The sequence below is a fragment of the Spermophilus citellus genome (genome assembly GCF_964194105.1).
Source record: "Spermophilus citellus genome assembly, chromosome: 6".
Lineage (NCBI taxonomy): Eukaryota > Metazoa > Chordata > Mammalia > Rodentia > Sciuridae > Spermophilus > Spermophilus citellus.
Genome location: NC_138187.1, coordinates 28152801 through 28173850, shown reverse-complemented (window position 1 = coordinate 28173850; position 21050 = coordinate 28152801). Strand labels below are relative to the sequence as shown.

Genomic DNA, 21050 nt, shown 5'->3' with positions numbered 1-21050 from the left:
AACGGATGCACCACCTGGCTCTGCTCATCCTTCTTTATCCAGTTTAAATTCCAGTTAGTCATTTAATCAATCTTAATATAAATATACAATTCCCTTGTCTCTCTTCTTCTATTATATTTACCTGGAAAAACCATAATCCCGACTGGTTCACATTTTATTCACTCTACACTTAGCTCTAACATGGCTAGGATAAAATACACAAGTAGCCTCTCTCCAATTCTACCACCAGGCAACTGAAATGGGGACCCCCACAGGCCCCGTTCATGGTGTATTCCCTTAGCCTACTCCTCTTCCCTGTCTCCTAGAAAAGTAGCTTCTCCTACCTACTCTCACCCCTCCATCTCCATCACACATAATTAGTTAATAGGTTAGAACCCCTTCCATTTGTCACAATACCACTCTTTCCCTATTTAAATGTGTTCTTCACCCAGGCACACACGCCTATAATCCCAGTGACTTGGGAGGCCGAGGCAGGATAATCACAAGGTCCAGGCCAGTGCCAGCAACTTTATTGAGGCCCTAAGGCAACTTAACAACACCATTTCAAAATAAAAAATAAAAAGGATTGGGGCAACTCAGTGGTAAAGCAACCCAGTAGCAAAAATAAATAACTAAATCTGTACTTTAAAAATAAAACCATCTGATTTTAATGATTTAAAGATTGTAATTACAAATAAAAAAGAAAAGACTTACAACTAAAACATAAACTGAAAGAAATACCAAGCAGTGAAAAACTATAGCCTATTTCAGAAAAAGTTTTAAGAGGATCGAAAGACTAGATAACCTACAGAATACCTGACTTCTGCTGCCAAAAGGAGTCATACAAACACACAAAATTCCGAAACTTCAAGTTTTTTAATAGGTCTAACTTGAGAAAAGCAACATGTAAAGAAGCAGCCTGGAGACAGTAGGTATGACAAGCTAGTATAAAACAAGATTGCAGGCAAACCAATCCCCCAGCCAGAGACTATGGAATATGAAATCAGAAGCCACTAAAAAAGGCTACAGAGAAATAGCTAAGGTAAAATAAAGAGAGAACACTGAATAATCCCATGCTCTTAGGAGTAAAGCAAAAGATGTAGTAAAATTTAATAAGCTGTGCTATAATACCAACGAAAACTCAAAATACTAGGGCTGGGAATGTATGTAGCTCAATAGTACAGCACTTGCCTAGCATGGGTTCAGGCCCTAACGATACACAACAACAAAACAAAAAAACAGAATGAAAAAATTTAAACATTAAAGGCAGAATCATCAGAGAAACAGGAACAGCAATACAAGACTTCTACAGAAGTAGGGTGTGCTCTGCATGAGTAAGCTACGCTTAACAAATTTCTCTTCTAGCTAAATTTTCTTTCTTTTTTCTTCTGGCTAAATTTTCTAACTTTAAAAGCTGATCTGCCTTCTAAGAATTATACTGACTGCGTTTTTGTTTTCTGTTTTAAAACTGGATGTTTTGTTTCCCAGTAATCCTCAGGACAGGCTGACAAAAAGGTATAGTGCTTAAAAGAACACATTCTTTACTCATGAATTCCCCAATACAAAGTTTCCCTGTCCTAGCTCCCCAGGACAAATTTGAAAATGTTAAAAATAAATAAGTAAAGAAAAGTAAGTTATTTCACAAATTCCATTCTCCTGCTGGATACTAATATTATAAGTATTTTAAAAAGAATACTATATCAGAAAATACCCTCCAAATCACAAAGGAAGATCCAACACTACCTGGTCAGGAACTAAATACAAACATGTTGTCTCCCAAAGTGAACCATTTTATTCAGGCAACCTTGGAAAATATCCATAGCACAGCCATAAAAAGTGATGTTTCTAATGCTCAGAACAAGCTATTGCTTAAAAATTATCCTAAAATAAATCTAATATTGAAAAAGAGAATAATATGAGACTGTTTTGTTTTTAGCATTTAAGTAGGTATCTTTTAGTAGGATCTATTTTAACTGGATCTCTTCTTAATTTACTGATTGTATTTCTCCTACTTAAAAACATTCAAATTTAGAATAAGTTTCTTTAACTTGACTCAAGCATACTACTATAAAGCAGTAATACAGGTGAAGGTTTGTTATGAGAAGGTACAGCCACCCATTTTTATTTATAAGGTGTGGGCTTTTTTTGTGTTTGTGTGTGTATGGACAAACCACACCATAAATTTATATTTCTTTTTTTTTTTTTGAGAGAGAGAATTTTAATATATATATATATATATATATATATATATATATATATATATAATTTTTTTTTAGTTTTCTGCAGACACATCATCTTTGGTTGTATGTGGTACTGAGGATTGAACCCGGGCCACATGCATGCCAGGAGAGCGCGCTACCGCTTGAGCCACATCCCCAGCCCCATAAATTTGTATTTCTGAAAAATGAAAAAAATGAACTCACCCAACCCCCTCCCAATAGGCCGGCTCCCGCGTGAGCAGTCCTTCAGTAACTGGGTCATCTCAGCATGGGTATGCTGGGGAGTCACAGCCCAAGGGAGCCGGCACGGCTGGACTCAGGGGGATCTGAAAAAGCATAAAACCACTTATGTGCTAAGGGTCTCCCCTCTGCCCCACTCTGTGCAATTTGCCTTCTAGACTAGCATAACGGCAGGGAGAAGAGAAGAATGAATACCCAGATTGGCAGGGTTAAAATTTTTTGGTCAAGGCCCTTCCTAATTGCCAAACAGGTAATCATACTTAGGAGTGTTCTCAGCAATGGGGAAGGCAGAAAGAAAAACAAGGGTATACACAATCCTACATCTATCCTGTTGCGTAGAACATGCCACCACCATAAACACCATGTTTGTTGGTAAAAAGTAAAATAAAAAGTGAAGAAACCATTTGTAACATCTAAAATGCTGAATTTAATAATAAGCAGTATTATCTAATATACAAAATCTTAGATGAGAAAACTCTGGCAATCAATACCAGACTCTTACTTCATTCTTCTCATGTTTGGGATCTGAGGGCAATCTCAATCTCTATATGCATTTGTCAGCCAATTTTCTAAATGTGTTACTCTGAAGTATTTTTAAAAAATTTTGAAAATAATATTCTTTCTTTCTTTATTTTATTTTCTATGGTGCTGGGGTTTGAACCCAGGGTTTGGAGCACGCTAGGAAAACACTCTGCCCCTGAATTATATCCCAAGCTCCTGTTTGTTTGTTTAAGTACTTCTGCTTTTGTCTCTAACTCAAGAGGGAACCTTAAAGGCAAAATTTTAATTAAGAAAAATCTTAGCCAGGTACAATGACGCACATCTCTATAATCCCAGATATTTGGGAGGTTGAGGCAGAAAGGTTGCAAGTTTGAGGCCAACTTCAGCAAGGAAGGAAGGAAGGAAGGGAGGGAGGGTGGGAGGGAGGAAAAAAAACAGAAGAAATCTTAGAGCTAGGAACCTACTTAAAAAGCTTGTTTAGGACAAGTGAGAATTATATTTTAAAATGCATTTCAACCATTAGTAATGGGACAAATTAAAATTATATTAGGTGCCTTCTGATTTGATCTTCTGAGAAAAATATATCCATTCTGTGGTATTCCTAATCTGAACCTAATAAGAAAACAAACCCAAATCAAAGGGCATCCTACAAAATAACTAGTTCATGTTACTCAAAAATGCCAAGGTTGGGGTTGGGGTCTTGGCTCAGTGTCAGAGCGCTCGCCACGCACATGTGAGGTACTGGGTTTGATCCTCAACACCACATAAAAATAAATAAACAAAATAAAGATATTGTGGGGCTGGGGTTATGGCTCAGCGGTAGAGTGCCCGCCTCGCATGTGCAAGGCCCTGGGTTCGATCCTGAGCACCACATAAAAATAAATAAATAAATAAGAGTTTAAAAAAATAAAGATATTGTATCCATGTATAACTAAAAAAATATTAAAAAGGGGCTGGGGTAGCGGCTCAGCGGTAGAGCGTTCACCTAGCACATAAGAGGCCCTAGGTTCAATCCCTAACACCACATAAATGAATAAAATAAAGAGTTATTAATATATATTAATATAAATATATATATATTTTTTAACACCAAGGTTAGCTGAATAGGATGGTATACACCTGTGATCCCAGCTACTCAAAAGGCTGAAGCAGGAGGATCTCAAGTTTAAGGCCAGCCCATACAGCTTAGTGAGACCCTGTCTCAAAACAAAATAAAAAGGGCTGAGGATGTAGTTCAGTGAGTAAGGTCCTGGGTTAAATTTCCAATACTAGCCAGGTGTGATGAGGCACACCTGTAATCCCAGTGGCTCGGGAATCTGAAGCAGGAGGACTGTGAGTTCAAAACCAGCATTAGAAATTTAGCAACACCCTAAGCAACTTGCAAGATCCTGTCACAAAATAAAATATTAAAAAAGGGCTGGTGATGTGTGTGGCTCAGTGGTTAAGTACCCCTGGGTTCAATGCTCAGTGCAAAACAAAACAAAACAAAACAAAAGGAAAGGATGACAGAGGCTTTTATTAGGCAAAATTTGAGTTATAACTGCAGATTATTGTATTGATTCAATGTTAATTTCCTGATTTTGATAACTATACTACAGTTACATTAGAAAATATCCTTATTTTCAAAAAGCACATATTCAGGCTGGGTGTGGTGGTGTGTACCTACAATCTCAGTGATTCAGGAGGCTGAGGCAGGAAGATCACAACTTCAAGGCCAGTCTTAGCAACTGAGTCAGACCCTAAGTAACTTAGTAGGACCCTGTCTCAAAATAACAAAGTAAAAAGGGCAAGGATGTGGCTCAGTGGTAAATTGCCCCTGGGTTACATTCCCAGTAAACTTACACACACACAAAAAGAAACACATATTCAGGTATGTTTTAAGAGGACATCTAGATTTATACTTAACTGGGTTATATTAAGTTATGATAAAGGTTATAATATTCAAGAAATGTTATTGAATACATGGAAATTCTTTAGTATTCCAACAATTTCTTATGAAATCACTTCAAAATAAAATGCTTTTAAAATGTTGTAAGAAAAATGCTAAAAAAAGGTCCAAATTATTTCAGGATTCCAAATGTCCTTTTTTTCCCCTAATATTAATACTTTTTAGTTTTAGGTGGATACAATATCTTTATTTTATTTTTAAGTAGTGCTGAGGATCGAACCCAGTGCCTCACATGCGCTAGGCGAGCATTCTACCACTGAGCCACAACCCGAGCCCTCCAAATGTCTTTTTTTAAAAATGTCTTTTGATCTAGAATTTATGTGACCAACAGTCATCAAAAAAATTTTTCCGGATGTTTTTAGAAGTATCATTTTCTTTACTTATTTCTTTACTCAAAGGTTTCCCTATTAGCACCCATCATTACAAAGATAGTGAACTCTAAGAAAAAAATAGGGCTGTTGTGTAGGTAGAGGGAAATGAGCAGCTAAGATGGCAGAAGAGAAATTATTTTAGCATCTAGTTGCTTTGTAAATCATTCTTCCAAGTCATCAGGCCTATAAAAACTTAGCTAGCCCCAAAACCCAAATGTCAGTGGCATTTTTCTTAACAAATGACTTCTTCAAGAAATGAATTAAACAGCCATATGCCCATTATATGCAATGTGCTATGCCCAACTCACAGGATACAAATTGAGTAAGTCAGGTAGAACTTATATTCTAGAAAAGGTTTACAAGACCACAAAACACAGCCTCATCATCATCATCACACTAGGCCCCACTCAACACTCCTGTTTGTCTAGGTAATTCTGCAGTCTCCAACCTGAGCACTCTCCCACTGATCCTTTCCTAAAGCTGATGCTCAGAACTTGATTCCTCTTCCCAGGATACACCTTGCTCTCTAGCAGCTGTATTCAGTAGCCTGGTAGGAAATTATATTCTACAAAAATCAAAGAGGAGACAGAGAAAATTTTGCATGCCTTTGGGAAGGGTGGATAACGCTCATTATATTATTTTAAACTTCCTTTAAATGAAGAAAGAATCCAAAGCACTGTTTCATGGTCTACTTATCTGGGTTCACTATTCTGTTCTACCCTGATAAGATATCAGAGGCCCTTTAAGAAAACTAATTTAAGAAAGGAAAACACATAGCTTATATGCAAAACATAGAAGACAATCAGTGAAATGTCAAACAATGAGTATCAGAGAGTAAGAAATTACTGCTTTCAGGTATAGAAAATGGAAAATAAAGATGTGTACATGCTCCTGATTTTATAGACCAGTATTTTATATGAGTCTCAATTTCTAAGTAAAATCACTCACTGCCTTTTTACAGTAGCTTAATATAAGCAAGCATGCACATCCTAATTGCAATCTGAATTATAGCTAAATTTAATAACTAGTGATTTATGCCCTCATTAAAATTTTTTGAGAATAGCAGTTATCTTCAGAGATTTCCTTGAGATGTAAGTAAACAGAATTCTAATCTCTGGCTCCTACATAATGTTGAGCTCAGCTTTTTTCTATTAATAAGCCAGAAGACCTCTTACTCATAAATAGTAATTTCGCCATGTTATTTATATATTTGAATCACTAAACATAAACAATTTTAAAAATACATAAAAAATATAGCTATAAGATTTTTAAAAACTAAGATTTTAAGGGTTCAAGTTATCCAAAGTCTAAATCCCACTCAGAGGTGAACTTTTATAAGGATTTTCATATAGTTAATTCTGTGTGATAACCACAGAAAGCTGTATCATCTATGGCAATAAAATGACACTGAGCTCCAATTTTCTTAATACAAATTTTTTTTTAAATTTCAGACTAACTATCGTTCATGGAAATTTTCATTCTGATCTAGAATAAGCTAATTCATAAATGAGTCTTTATTAGAAAATAATAAAAATGTAAGACATGATAGATGATAATGTTCAATGATGCTGGTGTAGAACAATACTTGCTAAATGCTGAAATGTGGGAGGAAGTCTGTGTGCGTGTGTGTGTGTGTGTGTGTGTGTGAGAGAGAGACTGTCTTATGCTCTACCACTGAGGGACAGTCCCAGCTTGGGAAGAAATCTTTACCAATGTTCTACAGAAATAAAATTAGTTTTCAATATATTTATGTCAACATAATTAGTATAAGATAATTAAGGTTGTTTAGTTATTAGTTATGACTTGAAGGGTTCTTAATTTTTAATAATTAAAAGAGGGAGGGGGTTGGAGTTGTAGCTCAGTGGCAGAGCGCTTGCCTAGCACATGTGAAGCACTGGGTTCAATCTTCAGCACCACAAAAAATAAATAGGTAGGTAGGTAGGTAGGTAGATCGACAGATAGATAGATAAATAGATGTGATTTGAAAAAAAGAAGGGGAGATAGTTTAGTGGCAGAGTACTTGTCTACCATGTACAAGTCCCTGGGTTCAATCTTCAGTACTGCCAGAAAAAAAAGCAGAAAAGGGAAGAAATCCAAAAGTCTGGCATTGTTTTAATGTTTTGTCTCTGGTGCTGAACCCAAGGCCTCAAGAATACACACACTGTACCAGTGGGATAGACTCTGAACATGTCCTAATCATACTGTGATCTAAAGACCAAAATGAAAATAACAGCCAGTATACTGATAAGTTAAATTTACCAACAAAAGAAAAATGAGAAATCTCAAAAATCTACATTAAAAAAAAAAGAATTTGAGCTGGGGATGCAGCTTAGTGATGGAGCACTTGCCTAGCATTTGAGAGGCTCTATGTTTGATGCCCAGCACAGCCCCACCCCCTAAATCTTATTGGAGGAACTCTGAGACAGAAAAGACAATCAATTATCCTAGGCCAAAGTCTGGGATCTTGTTATCCACTTCTAATTGGAATGGATCTCAGATTCCCCATCTATAAAATAATACATACACTATACAATTTCATAAAAATGCTCTGAAAATAAAATGAGATGATTCAAGGGAGAAAATATCATTCTGAAGAGAGATGCTAGATTTATTTACTACTAACATATCACTCAAAGTAATATAGTTTCCAGGTTTTTTCCCACAGCTGCCAGTAATAATTTATCATCTTGCCTGATATACAAGTTTTCATTTTAAGAATCCATTCACAAAATATTTTTGTTTCCAAAAAGAATATAAGAGGGAAAAAAAATGTTGTATAGTTTTACTTTTTCAATTATTCATACACAGCAAAAAATAAATCAAATTAAGGGAAGCTATTCAATGTGCCCCCCCTCATAGCCCCCATTATCACAGCCTAATGAAACACATATCTGGAAATTTTCAAAATCATTATATGATGTTAGATTTTAAAATCTGGCCAGGCACAATGGTGCACATCTGTAACACCAGCTGAGGCAGGAGGAGGACTTTAAGTTTGAGACTACTCTCAGTAACTTAGTGAAACCTTTTTTCAAAATAAGGAATAAAAGGGCTAGTGATGTGGCTCAATGATGTAGCACCACTGGATTCAATCCCCAGTACCAAAAGAAAAGAAAAAAAGAAAATTCAAAAATCTGGTATAAATCTAATCTTATTGGAGTCGGAGAGAATAAACTCATCTACTAGTGCATTATTCTGCTATCCCAAAATTAATAGTGACCTTACCTTATATGGATCAAGTAAAAAGTCACTGAACTTGCTAGGCAGGGAATATTTTTTCACCAATTCATCTTCTACCACCCAAGGTGCATTTTCACCAGTACCAGCACGTAGGGCATTATGCCGTATAAAGTATCGAAGTATCTCCTTATTTGGTGGGCGCTCTGTGCGAATCAAGCTATCTGCTGGCACATTGCTGATGATCTAGGTGAAAAAAAATAAATAACTCACCACTAGGATACCATGGCAATTAACAAATAAGAACAAAAATTTACATCTTTTCCAGAAAACACAATTCCATCTATGAAATAAGGTTATAAATTAGAAGAAAGAGCAGAATAACATTTAGAGATAAAATGTCTAATTTTAAAGATATCCCAAGGCAATTTGTTGATATTACCTAAAAATGTGAACACCCTTCAAACCCATAATTCCTCAGTTAAGAATTTACCCTGGGGGGCTGGGGATGTGGCTCAAGTGGTGGCTCTCGAGCGTGAGGCACTGGGTTCGATTCTCAGCACCACATAAAAATGAAATAAAGATATTGTGTCCACCTAAAACTAAAAAATAGTAGAGAGCTTACCTAGCATGTGTGAGGCACTGGAATTGATTCTCAGCACAGCATATAAATAAATAAATGAATAAATAAAGGCCCATCTACAATATATTTAAAAACAACAATAAAAACAAAACAGAATTTACCTAAGCATGTAAATACAGAAATTTTCAACTACTTTTAACATCAAAAAGTGGTGCTGGGGCTGTGGATATAGCTCAGTAGTAGAGCACTTGTCTGGTATGTACAAGGCCCTGGGTCTGATTCCCAGCGCGCGCGCGCGCACACACACACACACACACACACACAAAAAAAAAAAAAAAAAAAAAACGGAGGAAGGAGAGTAATTATTACACAAAAGTTTATCAATATGGGACTCTTTCTCTCCTTCTTTCTTTCAGTACTGAGAATTGAACCCAGGGGCACTTAACTACTGAGCCACATCCCTAAACCCTGTTTTGTATTTTATTTATAGACAGGGTCTCACTGAGTTGCTTAGGGCCTCACTAAGTTGCTGAAGCTGGCTTTAAATTCTTGATTCTTCTGTCCCAGCCTCCATAGCCAAGCTGCTGGGATTATAGGCATGCGTTAAAATGCATTTTTTAAAATTAAAATACATATACATAATGGAAATCTTGTAGCCTTGAAAAAAAACAAAAAGTTTCTCAATCAGGACAAATTCACCCAAATCACATAGGGTAAAAGGAACTGTTTGGGCCTCCCCACAAACTTAATGAGCCAGAAGGAGCTCTGGAGGTAAAGTCAGGAATGTACATATTTAATAAGCATGCCCTACTGACCATCCCACACTACAATCTAAGAGCAATGTTCTGAAAGAAAAATTAATGACACAACAGATGCTGACCAAACAGTAAATTTTAAAAGTAAATTACAAAATAATATAGAATATTCCTACTTTCAAGTCACTTAAGAATTAACCACCATAAATTAGATCAATAGTCACCGATTATCTGAGTTTGAGATTAGAGATAATTTTTTTTTCTTATTTGCATTTTCTATCTTCCAATTAACCAATATTTACTACCTTTGAGCAAATCAACTTACACTCACCAATCAAAACCTGAATGAGAGAAGTGGTTGAGATTTTAGAATGTTTTAACTAGGTGCTTGCTGAATAAGAGGCAAGAAACTTAATGAAAAATTGTATTTAACTTTCAAACATAGAAATCCTAATAATCTAGTCATTTCTGCAGATCACTAATTATACCACAAATGAGTCACAATGGTGTGAGATTTGTCAATATTTTGAGATGGGAAAAAAAAAAAACAGTATAAACAAAGAGGCAAAAGAACTGCAATATAGCCCAGGAAGTTGGCCCACGCCTGTACCAGAGACTTGGTAGAAGGATCACAAGTTCCAGGCCAGCCTTGGAATGAGACCCTGTCTCAAAATAAAAAATAAAAAGGGCTGGGGTTCTAAGGTTATTGAGTCGGGAGAGTCCCAGGCCAGACATTATCAGTTATTTTCTGTTACTATTTGATTGGCAAATAAGGTGACTTATAAATAAAAGCTAATAATGTTATGTAACTCTGTGTATCATACAAAATTGCTTCTACTACTCTTATACTAAGTAATAAAGATTTTGTTCTAGTGAAAAAAGGGGGGGGGGCTAGGGTTGGGGCTGCAGTTATATCACAGCAGCAGAGCACTTGCCTAGCACACACATTGAGGCACTGGGTTTGATTCTCAGCACCACATATAAATAAGTAAATAAAATAAAGGTCTATCAACAACTAAAAAATATTAAAAAAAAAAACAAACAAACAACAACAACAAAAAAAAAAACGGCTGAGGGACCAGGAGTTTGGGAAGCCTCAGCAACTAGAAGGCACTAAGCAACTCAGTGAGATTCTGTCTCTAAATAAAATACAAAATAGGTCTGGGGCTATGGCTAAGGTGGCTTATAAATAAAAGGTTGAATGCCCCTGAGTTCAATCCCCAGTACCCAAAAAAGAGGGAGTGCTAGGGATCTGAGATGTAGTTCTGTGGTGAAGTGCTTGCCTTGAAGGTGTGAAACCCTGGGTTTGATCTCCAGTTCAAAAAGAAAGAAAGACACACACACACACACACACACACACACACACACACACAACCTTTTAGCTGGATGTGGTGGTCCAGTAATCCCAGTGGCCTGGGATGCTGAAGCAGGAGGATATCATATTCAAAGCTAGCCTCAGCAACTTAGTGAAGCCCTGCCTCAAAATAAAACAAAAAAAAAGGCTAGGGATGTTAGCCAAGTGCAGCTGCACATATCTGTAATCCCAGTGGCTTGGGAGGCTGAGGCAGGAGAATCATGAGTTCAAAGACAGCCTCAGCAATTTGGAGAGGCCCTAAGCAACTCATGAGACCCTATCTATAAATAAAATTCAGAAAGGGCTGGGGATGCAGAACAGTGGTTAAGCATCCCTGGGTTCAATCCCTAATACCCTCCCTCCCCCAAAAAAGCTAGGGATGTGGTTAAGAACCGCAGGGTTCAATACCTGGTACTAAAAAAGAAATGAAAAAGGCATGGGGGCTAGGGATACAGTTCGGAGGTAGAGCACACCTGGATTCAATCTCCAGTTCCACAAATAAAAAAGTCCCAATTCTTGACACAATAAAATCATAAAAACTAAGGCCGGGGCAGGTGTAGTTCAGAGGTAGAACACTTGGCTAGCATGTATGAAGCCCTAGGTCCAACCATCATCACACAACTCCCCACCCCAACAAAATTTATATATAGGGGCTGAGAAAATACAAAATCCAGAGCATCACAGAATTAATAAAAGGTAATACTATTTTAAGAATATTTATTGTTGTGGGTTATTACTTTACAGTTTTACAAGATTCCTTATATGAGCACTAATTAGAGTTGACTCAATTTCTGAGTTTAAGTATATTACAAAGAGCTGTACTTTTTAAAAAATATTCTTTTAGCTCAGAGGCAGAGCGTTTGCCTAGAATGCATGAGGCACTGGGTTTGATTGGAGAGCCCATTTACCACATAAAAATAAACAAATAAAATAAAGGCATTCTGTCCATCTAAAACTACAAAATTTTTTTAAAAAACATTTTTTTTAGTTGTAGATGGACACAATCTTTATTTATTTATTTGTGTGTGTGTGTATTTATTTATTTTAATTTTTTAGTTGTAGTTGGACATGATACCTTTATTTTATTTATTCATTTACTTTTTATGTGGTGCTGAGGATCGAACCCACCCAAGGCCTCTCACGTGATAGGCAAGGGCTCTACCGCTGAGCCATAACCCCAGCCCCTACTTATTTATTTTTATGTGGGGCTAAGGATGAAACCCAGTACCTCACACATGCAAGGCAAACACTCAAACACTGAGCTACAACCCCCGCCCACAAACAGCTAGTTCTACTTTTAATAGGAAAAAGCTATCTCCTTGGGAAGTCTATAACCACTGGGAATAGAGTCTTAATTTTCAAATCAAGAAGCTCAAATGTTCTCTTACACTCTTATAATTCCTTTAAATAAAGAAAATGCCTGGTATCTCCTACAGATAAAAATATAACTTAACTTAAAGTCATAATTACTAAGACTACAAATAAAAATAATTTAACTTAAAGTCATAATTACTAATAGTACACACCACTTAGAATGCGTTATACAAAGACACCCATTAACATGTTTCTTCAGCACATTTTCTCCAAGAAAACCAACCCTGTAACAGTTTCTTAAACAACATCTATCACATAAGAGATTTAACATAAAGTGCCAACTAACCTTATCTTCATTTTGTAGTTTCACATCATATTTGTGAGGCAGAAATTTTGGAGGAGCCCATTTCCTTTCTCCCTTTTTTAATGAAGTAGGAAGTTTGCGTGGAGATCTACGTGCTCTGTCATCTAGTCAAATAAACAAAAATTCATGAAAAAGCTTGTTGTTTTAATTCTAATCATCCATTCATGAATAATAATCTTACTGAACATCTATTCTGCACCAACACTGGGTGATGTGACCCAAAGATGAATCATTATCTCCTTACCTCAAGGAGTTAAAATCTATAAGAGGATAAATAAATAATTACAATACTAATTAAATACTATAATAGAGGTTGGTTTTCACATAGGTGATTTTTTAAAAACGCACATCTAGTTCAAACAAAATTTCTTCTTTGAGCTGGGCATAGTGGTTAATATATATATAATAGAGAATAGAGAAAACTTGAGTCTGAAAGGCAGGCAGAAAAAACCCAAAATATGACTTGTTCAGAGATACAGACTTACAGTACAGTAAAAATCGGACTAGTGGTAAACTGAGGCTAGATTTTAAAAAGATTCATACACCATTACAGAGACTATAATTTGTCTTGTGAGCACTAGGAAATCAAAGTTTTAGGTTTTTTATTTTTGTTTTGTAAGTTTTGGGGATTGAACCCAGGAGCACTCTACCACAGAGCTACATTCCCAGCCCTTTATATTTTTTATTTTGAGACAGGTTTTGCCAACTTGACAATTTGCTTAAACTTGCAATCCTTCTGCCTTGGCCTCCCAAGTAGCTGGGATTTCAGAGATGAGCCATTACCCAGCTCAGAGAAGAAATTTTGTTTTAACTAAATGTGCATTTTTAAAAATCACCAGTGTGAAAAAATTTAAGAAAACAATTTCGGCAATTACAAGATGAATAAAATGAGAAGGTAAGGCTGAAAATAAGGAAATCAGAAGACACAATGCCAAATATCTGAATTACTATAAATGAAATGGAGAATGAAAGAGTCAAGAGGCATTTAGGAGTCAGACTTGGTGTTAATTACAGGTAGGAATGTTAAAGGTTTCCAAGTTTTCTGCCTTTCAGACCAAGTACATGGTGGTGTCATTAACTTAAAGGAAGAGAGAAGAGCAACAAAAGGAAGAGAGAAGAGCAGGATTCTTGTTAAATTGCCTTGAGGAGACAAAAATGAGATGGTAAATTTAGCTTTATATGTGCTGCATTTGAGTTGCCTGTGGGACCATACAAGTTGAAGATCAGGCCTGAAGTTACTGTACAAGTCTGACCTTGGGAATCATCAGCCTACCTACAGATCAGAGTTTAAATTAGGCATCACTGATAGAGAACAGTATGTAAAATAAAAAATGAAAAGACAAAGATAGAACCCTCTGGGAAAAAACCCAAGGAATGGCAGGGGAAAAAAAAAAAAAAAAGGAAAAGGTAAAGAAACAGAGTAGTTGAGGAAATAGGAAACAGTGTATAAAATAATATAAAAGATGTGATAGCAACCATCAGTGTCAAATATAACAGAAATGTAAACTAGACCAAGAAGCAATCTCCAGATTAAACAATCAAGAAACAGCTGGGCATGGTGGCACACACCTAGAATCATTGCAACTCAGGAAGCTGAGGCAGGAAGATTGCAATTATAAGGCCAGTCTCAGCAATTTAGCAAAGCTCTTAGCGATATAGAGAGACCCTGTCTCAAAATTATAAATAAAAAAGGCTGGGAATGTAGCTCATTGGTAAAATGCCTGGGTTCAATACCCAATAACAATACCACCACCACCAACAACAAAAGAGATTACATGTAACCTTATTTTAGCCATAAAATGACACAATTTAGACCACAACAGCATAAGGAATAAACTGATGGTCAATAAATAGCGATAACATTCTCAGATTTGATGGATACTACAAGTTTTGTAATAAACCATCCCTTTAAAAAAAAATCCCCAAACTGTAGATTTGTGAGCATTAATAACACTGAATAAATATACAGGTTTGTTTGTTTTAAAAAAGAACATTGACTTGAATGGAAAGAAAACAAGATGATCAAGGGAGACATGTTATTCTTTTTAGAAAATGAGACTTTATTAATAATAAGTTGAGAATAAAAATAAAAGTTAACCCAACTCCTTGAGAAAGAACAAATACATTTCAAAAGACAAGTGTTTTAGCCAAGAGAAGAAAAGAGAGTCCCTCTTACTATGATGAGAAAGAATATAAAAATTCATGATGTCATTAAGAACACAAAGCTAGAGCTAAGGATATAGCTGAGTGGTAGAGGGCACCTGTCCAGCACAAGGTCCTTCTCCCAACAGGAAGGAAGGAGAGGAAGAAGGACACAAAGTTGAGACATTTCTGGCTAACACATTATTGTTTTCCCCATAAGTAGAAGCCAGTGTCATCTGATGAGAAAATACTATTGGTATTAGAATTTCTCTTTCATTCCTGTGGAAATTTGAATAATTTTTTTCCAGAATATGTCATAACATTAATTCCTTAGCTGAATAATAGCAAATGACATTAGATCTCAATAATTAAACCACAAAAAATAAAATAAAATAAAATAAAAAATTCAGTGGGTGGAGATGTGGCTTAGTGGTAGAACACTTGCCCACCATGCATGAGGCTCCAGGTTCAATCTCCAATACTGCCAAAAAAAGAAAAGTCAAAGCCTAAAACTTGGGGCTCCTGGTACACAATACTTCAGGCATAAAATGAGTGTAATATATTATTGGTATGCCAATGATCTGATTCTAGAAATATCAATTCCTTACTAAAACAACCTCAGGGGATTGTAACTAATGCTCATGTTATAAAACTTCAGTATCAAAAAGAAAAAAACTAGGGCTGGGGCTGTAGCTCAGTGGCAGAGCACTTGCCTTGCACATGTGAGGCACTGGGTTCAATCCTCAGCACCACATAAAAATAAACAAAGATATGCTGTCCATCTACAACTACAAAAAAGATTTTTTTTTTAAAGAGAAAAACTAGAAAACATAAACATAAGCATTTATAAAACAGACCAGAAAACAAAATTGAAATATCAACAAGAAGGGTAGGCCAGTTACAACTACAACTAGTTATTCTTCCTTTAGACTATAGGGAAGTACGTATATAAAACCATCTGCATATATCTAAAACATCCGGAAACAAAACACAGAATGAATGACACAATATGACACTCCAAAGTAACAACATTCTAATCCAATATCTGTAAGAATTGAATAATATGGCAAAATTATTTAATACTGACAGTCATGGATTAACACACACTACATTGTGCACATGCTTTTGAAAACAAAAGGAACATAATTCAGCTAAATTCCTTATTTATATAATTTTTTAAAATGAAGATCTGAGACTGAATAATTTTCTCAGTGGGCAGTGTTCCTGTTCTTCAACTTTCAAAAAAATTATTGTTAGAGCCTCCAGATACCTAAACTTATTTTTAGACATTGTTGTATTTCAGAATTATAGCAGCTCCCATGAGAGGAACTTAGATTACAGAAAACAAAAGGAAGGCCCTTAAATCACCACACTGGTTTGCACTGTGAGGAGCAGTAAGGTTTAGAATAAAATTTGCCCCTCCTACTTTGATCACCCCAATTACACATAAGTACATATTTTCAACTTTAAGAGTAAAGGATATCATGCTAAGTGAAATAAGCCAATCCCCAAAAAACAAAGGCCAAATGTTCTCTCCGATATGTGGATGCTAACACAATAAGGGTGCAAGGAGGAAAGAATAGAAATTCACCAGATTAGACAAAGGGAATGAAGGGAAGGGAGAAGGATGGTAATAGGAAAGACAGTAGAATTAATCGTACATAACTTTCCTATGTTCGTATGTGAACATAGGACCAGTGAAACTCCACATCATGTACAACCACAAGAATGGGATCCTAATTAGAATAAGTTATACTCCATAGATATATAAAATGTCAAAATACACTCTGCTGTCATGTATATCTAAACGAATCAAAACAAGACTCTGAAACACAGATTAAATTTTCTAATATTTATCAGCTCCTTCAGCATCCCTAAATATTGGGCAATATTTGTGCACGTTTTTATTGAAGTAAAATGTATGTAACACTATATTTTCATATTTTACCATTTTTAAATGTACAACTCACTGCCATTAGTTATATTCACAATGATTTTATATATATATAAAGGAAAAGAAAGAATACTTTGCCATTTTGAGTAGTTAGGGATTAGTACTTAGCAACTATAGGAAATTGACTTCCCAATGGTATTAATTATTTAGGGAGATGTAAATCTTAATTCATTTTGTGATTATTTTGGTTATATTCTGAATGATAAATGAACAAGATCATGTCTATATAAAAAAAATGACTTTTTTTTTTTTTGGTACTGGAGATTGAACTCAGGGACACTAAACCACTGAGACACACCCCCAGCCCTATTTTGTATATTATTTAGAGACAGGGTCTCACTGAGTTGCTTAGCGCCTCACCATTGCTGAGGCTGGCTTTGAACTCGAGATCCTCCTGCCTCAGTCTCCAGAGCCACTAGGATTACAGGCGTACACGACCTCGCCCGGCTACAATTACATCTTTGTTTTTGGAGAACTCTAAAAAAGATGTGTGTATAATAAAATGACAGGGTCCCATGACAAAGCTGGCATCATACATACTATCCCTCCGTCCTTCATCCTCTTTTACTACTGCCTCCTTCTTCTGATGGTCCTGAGCAATTTGACTGGAATTCTCTTTGTCACTTGATGGAGAATCACAGGCACCATCAGATTTCTTCTCAGTGGATTCTTCATCTACTTTCTCTAAAGGATGAATCTTCACAATCTTCACTTTGAGCATTTTCTCCTTCCCAACCTATAAAGAAGAGAAAAATCAGATATCTAATAAATAAGAACTAGAAACCTAAAGAGTTGGACTATCAGAAAAGAAGAGTTGAACAATATGATCCAATATAGATTCTTTCCCACAAAAATTCACTAAAATTATGAAGCATCAAAGCACTATGAACTGGGGCTGGGGATGTGGCTCAAGTGGTAGCGAGCTCGCCTGGCATGCCCGCAGCCCGGGTTCGATTCTCAGCACCACAAACAAAGATGTTGTGCCCGCCGAAAACTAAAAAATAAAGATTAAAAAATTCTCTCTCTCTCTCAAAAAATAAATAAATAAAGATGTTGTGCCCATGTATTACAAAAAATATTTAAAAAAAAAAAAGCACTATGAACTTTTAGTTCTCAAACTTCTAAGCTGAAAAGTAAAATGATCATGACCTAGTTCATAATTCATGTACAAATGTGCGGTCAAAGGGCTATCACTGTGATAGCTGAAATATGCATAAATATAGTTCAAGAACTTCCTTTGTACATCAGGGTTGGGGTAGTGGGAACTGAACTCAAGGATCTATGCATGCTAGGCAAGCACTACCAGAGCTGCAACCTCCACTCTGTATTTTTTACTTATTTATTTTGGTACCAGTGAGTGAACCCAGCAGCATTTAACCACTAAACCATGTCCCCAGCCCTTTCGCACTTTTTATTTAGAGACAGGGTCTCAATGAGTTGCTCAGGAGCTAAGTTGCTGAGGCTGGCTTTGAACTTGTGCTCCTCCTGCCTCAGTCTCCCAAACCACTGGGATTATAGGCATGTGCCACCGTGGCCAGGTCACTCTTTATTTTTGAGACAGGGTCTCACCAAGTTGTGGAGGCTAGTATACAAAAAGGCAAATTATAATTTTATATATTGATCTTATATCCTTTTTTTTGTGGCTCTTGGGGTGAACCCAGAAAGCATTCTGCCTATGAGTTACATCTCTAACCCTTCTTTTAACTGTATCTTGAGACAGGATTCCACTAAATCAGACTGATCTCAAAATTGCCATCAGGAGCTTGGATTATAGGTGTGTCCCACCAGACCTGATTTAAGACAGGTAGTTAATGCTATGTTTCCTTTATGTACCACTTTAGCAACTGCTTTCAAATTTTAATATATTGTTTTCATATGTTCAAAATATTTTATTCTTTAAATTATAAATTAAAAGTACATTACTTAGTTTCCAGTTATTTAAAGATTTCCAGACAATTGGTATTAATTTATAATTAATTAAATACTTTTTCTTTCTTTTTTGGGGGGGGATTAACAGGGTGCTTAGCGACATCCTCCAGCCCTATTTATTTATCATTTCGAGACAGGATCTTACTAAGTTGCTTAGGGCCTCACTAAATTGCCTGAAGCTGACTTTGAACTTGAAATCCTCCTGCCTCAGCCTCTTAAGCCGCTGGGATTATAGGCTTTCACCACTACACCCAGAATGACTTGAATCCTTTCAAACTTGAGACTTCATTATGGCCTAAAATATGGTCTGTTTTGGTAAATTATTCACTTAAAGGAATGTGTACTCTGTTTTTTAAGTTTTGTTTTGTTTTTGTTTTTGTTTTTTTTTTTTTGTGTGTGTGTGTGTGTGTATGCAGTACTAGGGATGAAATCCAGGGCCTTACCCATGCTAGGCAAGCCCTCTGCGGCTAAGCTACATCCCCAGACAGGTAAAATATTTCATATTGGTAATTTATAATGGCTTATAGTGGTATTCCAAGATTTTCTATCGTCGTTGCTCTTTAGTTTATTTTACGATACAGGAACTTGAACCCAGGGCCTTCATGGACCTGGCGCTCACTCTATTGCTGGGCTATGTCCCCAGCCCTGTTTTTATTTCTTGAGACAGGTTTTCGCTGAGTTGCCCATGCTGGTCTCAAATTCCAGCCTCCCAAACTGCTAGGACTACAAAGTATTACTACTTTGCAACACCTTTTCCATCAATTTTTAGGAAGGGGAAGTGCTGAATCTCTTAACTATAGATGTGATTTCTCATTTTTTCCTTATAGTTCTGTCCAATTTTGTTTCATGCATTTTGAAATTCTATTATGAGGCATAAAAAGTAAGGACTACAAGCCAAGCATGGTAGAGAAAGCCTATAGTCCCAGTGACTTGGGAGGTTAGGGCTGGAGAATCACAAGTAAGAGGCCAGTGGGGCAACAAAGCCAGACTGTCTCAAAATAAAAAAACAAAGGTGCACTGTAATCCCACCTTTGGAATTAATCCTGTAATCCCAGTTATTGGGAGGCTGAGGCCATAGGATCTTGGGTTCAAAGCCTGCCTCAGAAACTTAGTGAACTCTAAGCAACTCAGTGAGATCCTATCTCTGAATCTGAATAAAATATAAAAAAGTGCTGAGGATATGGCTCAGTGGTTAAGCACCTCTAGGTTCAATGCCCAGTAACCCCCCCAAAAAGAATAAAAGATGATAATGTTATTTAATTACAATGTTTTTTTAAAAAAATTAAGAATGGGAGATAAGTACCTACAAAGACATATATCCAATAACAAACACTACACCCAGAATATGTAAAGAACATTAAAAAATAAGAAAACAATACATTTCTTTAAAGGGACAAAAATGTAAACCAACATTTTACCAAAGAAAATGTGAATAAATGGATGGCAAGCACAGAAGATACTCAGTATTATCAGCTGTTACGGGCAATGCAAATTGAAACCACAAGTCAAACCACCTATTAAAAATGCTAAATTTTTTTTTTTAAATTTAAAAAACTGGCTGGGCATGGTCACACACACCTGTTATCCCAGCCACTTGAGAGGCTGAGACAGAAAGATCACAAATTCAAGATCAGCCTCAGCAACAAAGAGAGGCCCTAAGCAACTTAGTAAGCTCCTATCTCAAAAGATAAAAAGGGTTGGGGATGTTACTCAGTGGTACAGTGCTCTTGGGTTAAATCCCCAGTACCCAAAATATAAATAAAAATAAAACTGATTATACCAAGTGTAGACACCAATGTGATGAAATGGAACTTTCACAAACTGATGGTAGAAATTTAACAGTTTTAACCATCTCCGTAAACAGTCTGGCAATTTCTTTACAGTTAAACCTATGGTGCTGGAATTGTGGCTTAGTGGTAGAGCACTTGCCTAGCATGTGAGGCAATGGGTTTGATTCTCAGCACTGCATATAAACAAATGAATAAAATAAAGGTTCATTGACATCTTAAAAAAACACAAAAACCTATGAGTACTATTGTGACCTAGTCATTTCACACCTAGGTATGTATCCAAGAGATAAAGTAATCTATATTCATACAAAGACTTATCTTCATAGCAGCTTTGTTAGCCCAAACAACCAAAGTATCTATCAATGGGTGATGGATAAACAAACTGTAGTCTACACATAGAATGGAATACTAAGCAATAAAAAGCACAACC

The 21050-nt window shown here is 36.2% G+C and overlaps 1 protein-coding gene across 6 annotated transcripts in view; it reads right to left on the bottom strand.

Moving 5' to 3' along the window:
• Window positions 1-21050, bottom strand: part of BAZ1B (bromodomain adjacent to zinc finger domain 1B) — a 79628-nt gene that overhangs the window by 36711 nt on the left and 21867 nt on the right. For all 6 annotated transcript variants that reach the window (XM_081298368.1, XM_081298369.1, XM_081298370.1 and 3 more), the window contains exons 4-6: window positions 17442-17637; window positions 12788-12909; window positions 8484-8681 (exon numbers count right to left, since the gene is read on the bottom strand). In XM_081298368.1, the coding sequence (XP_081154494.1) occupies window positions 8484-8681; window positions 12788-12909; window positions 17442-17637 (516 nt within the window). The remainder of the gene's footprint in view (window positions 1-8483; window positions 8682-12787; window positions 12910-17441; window positions 17638-21050) is intronic.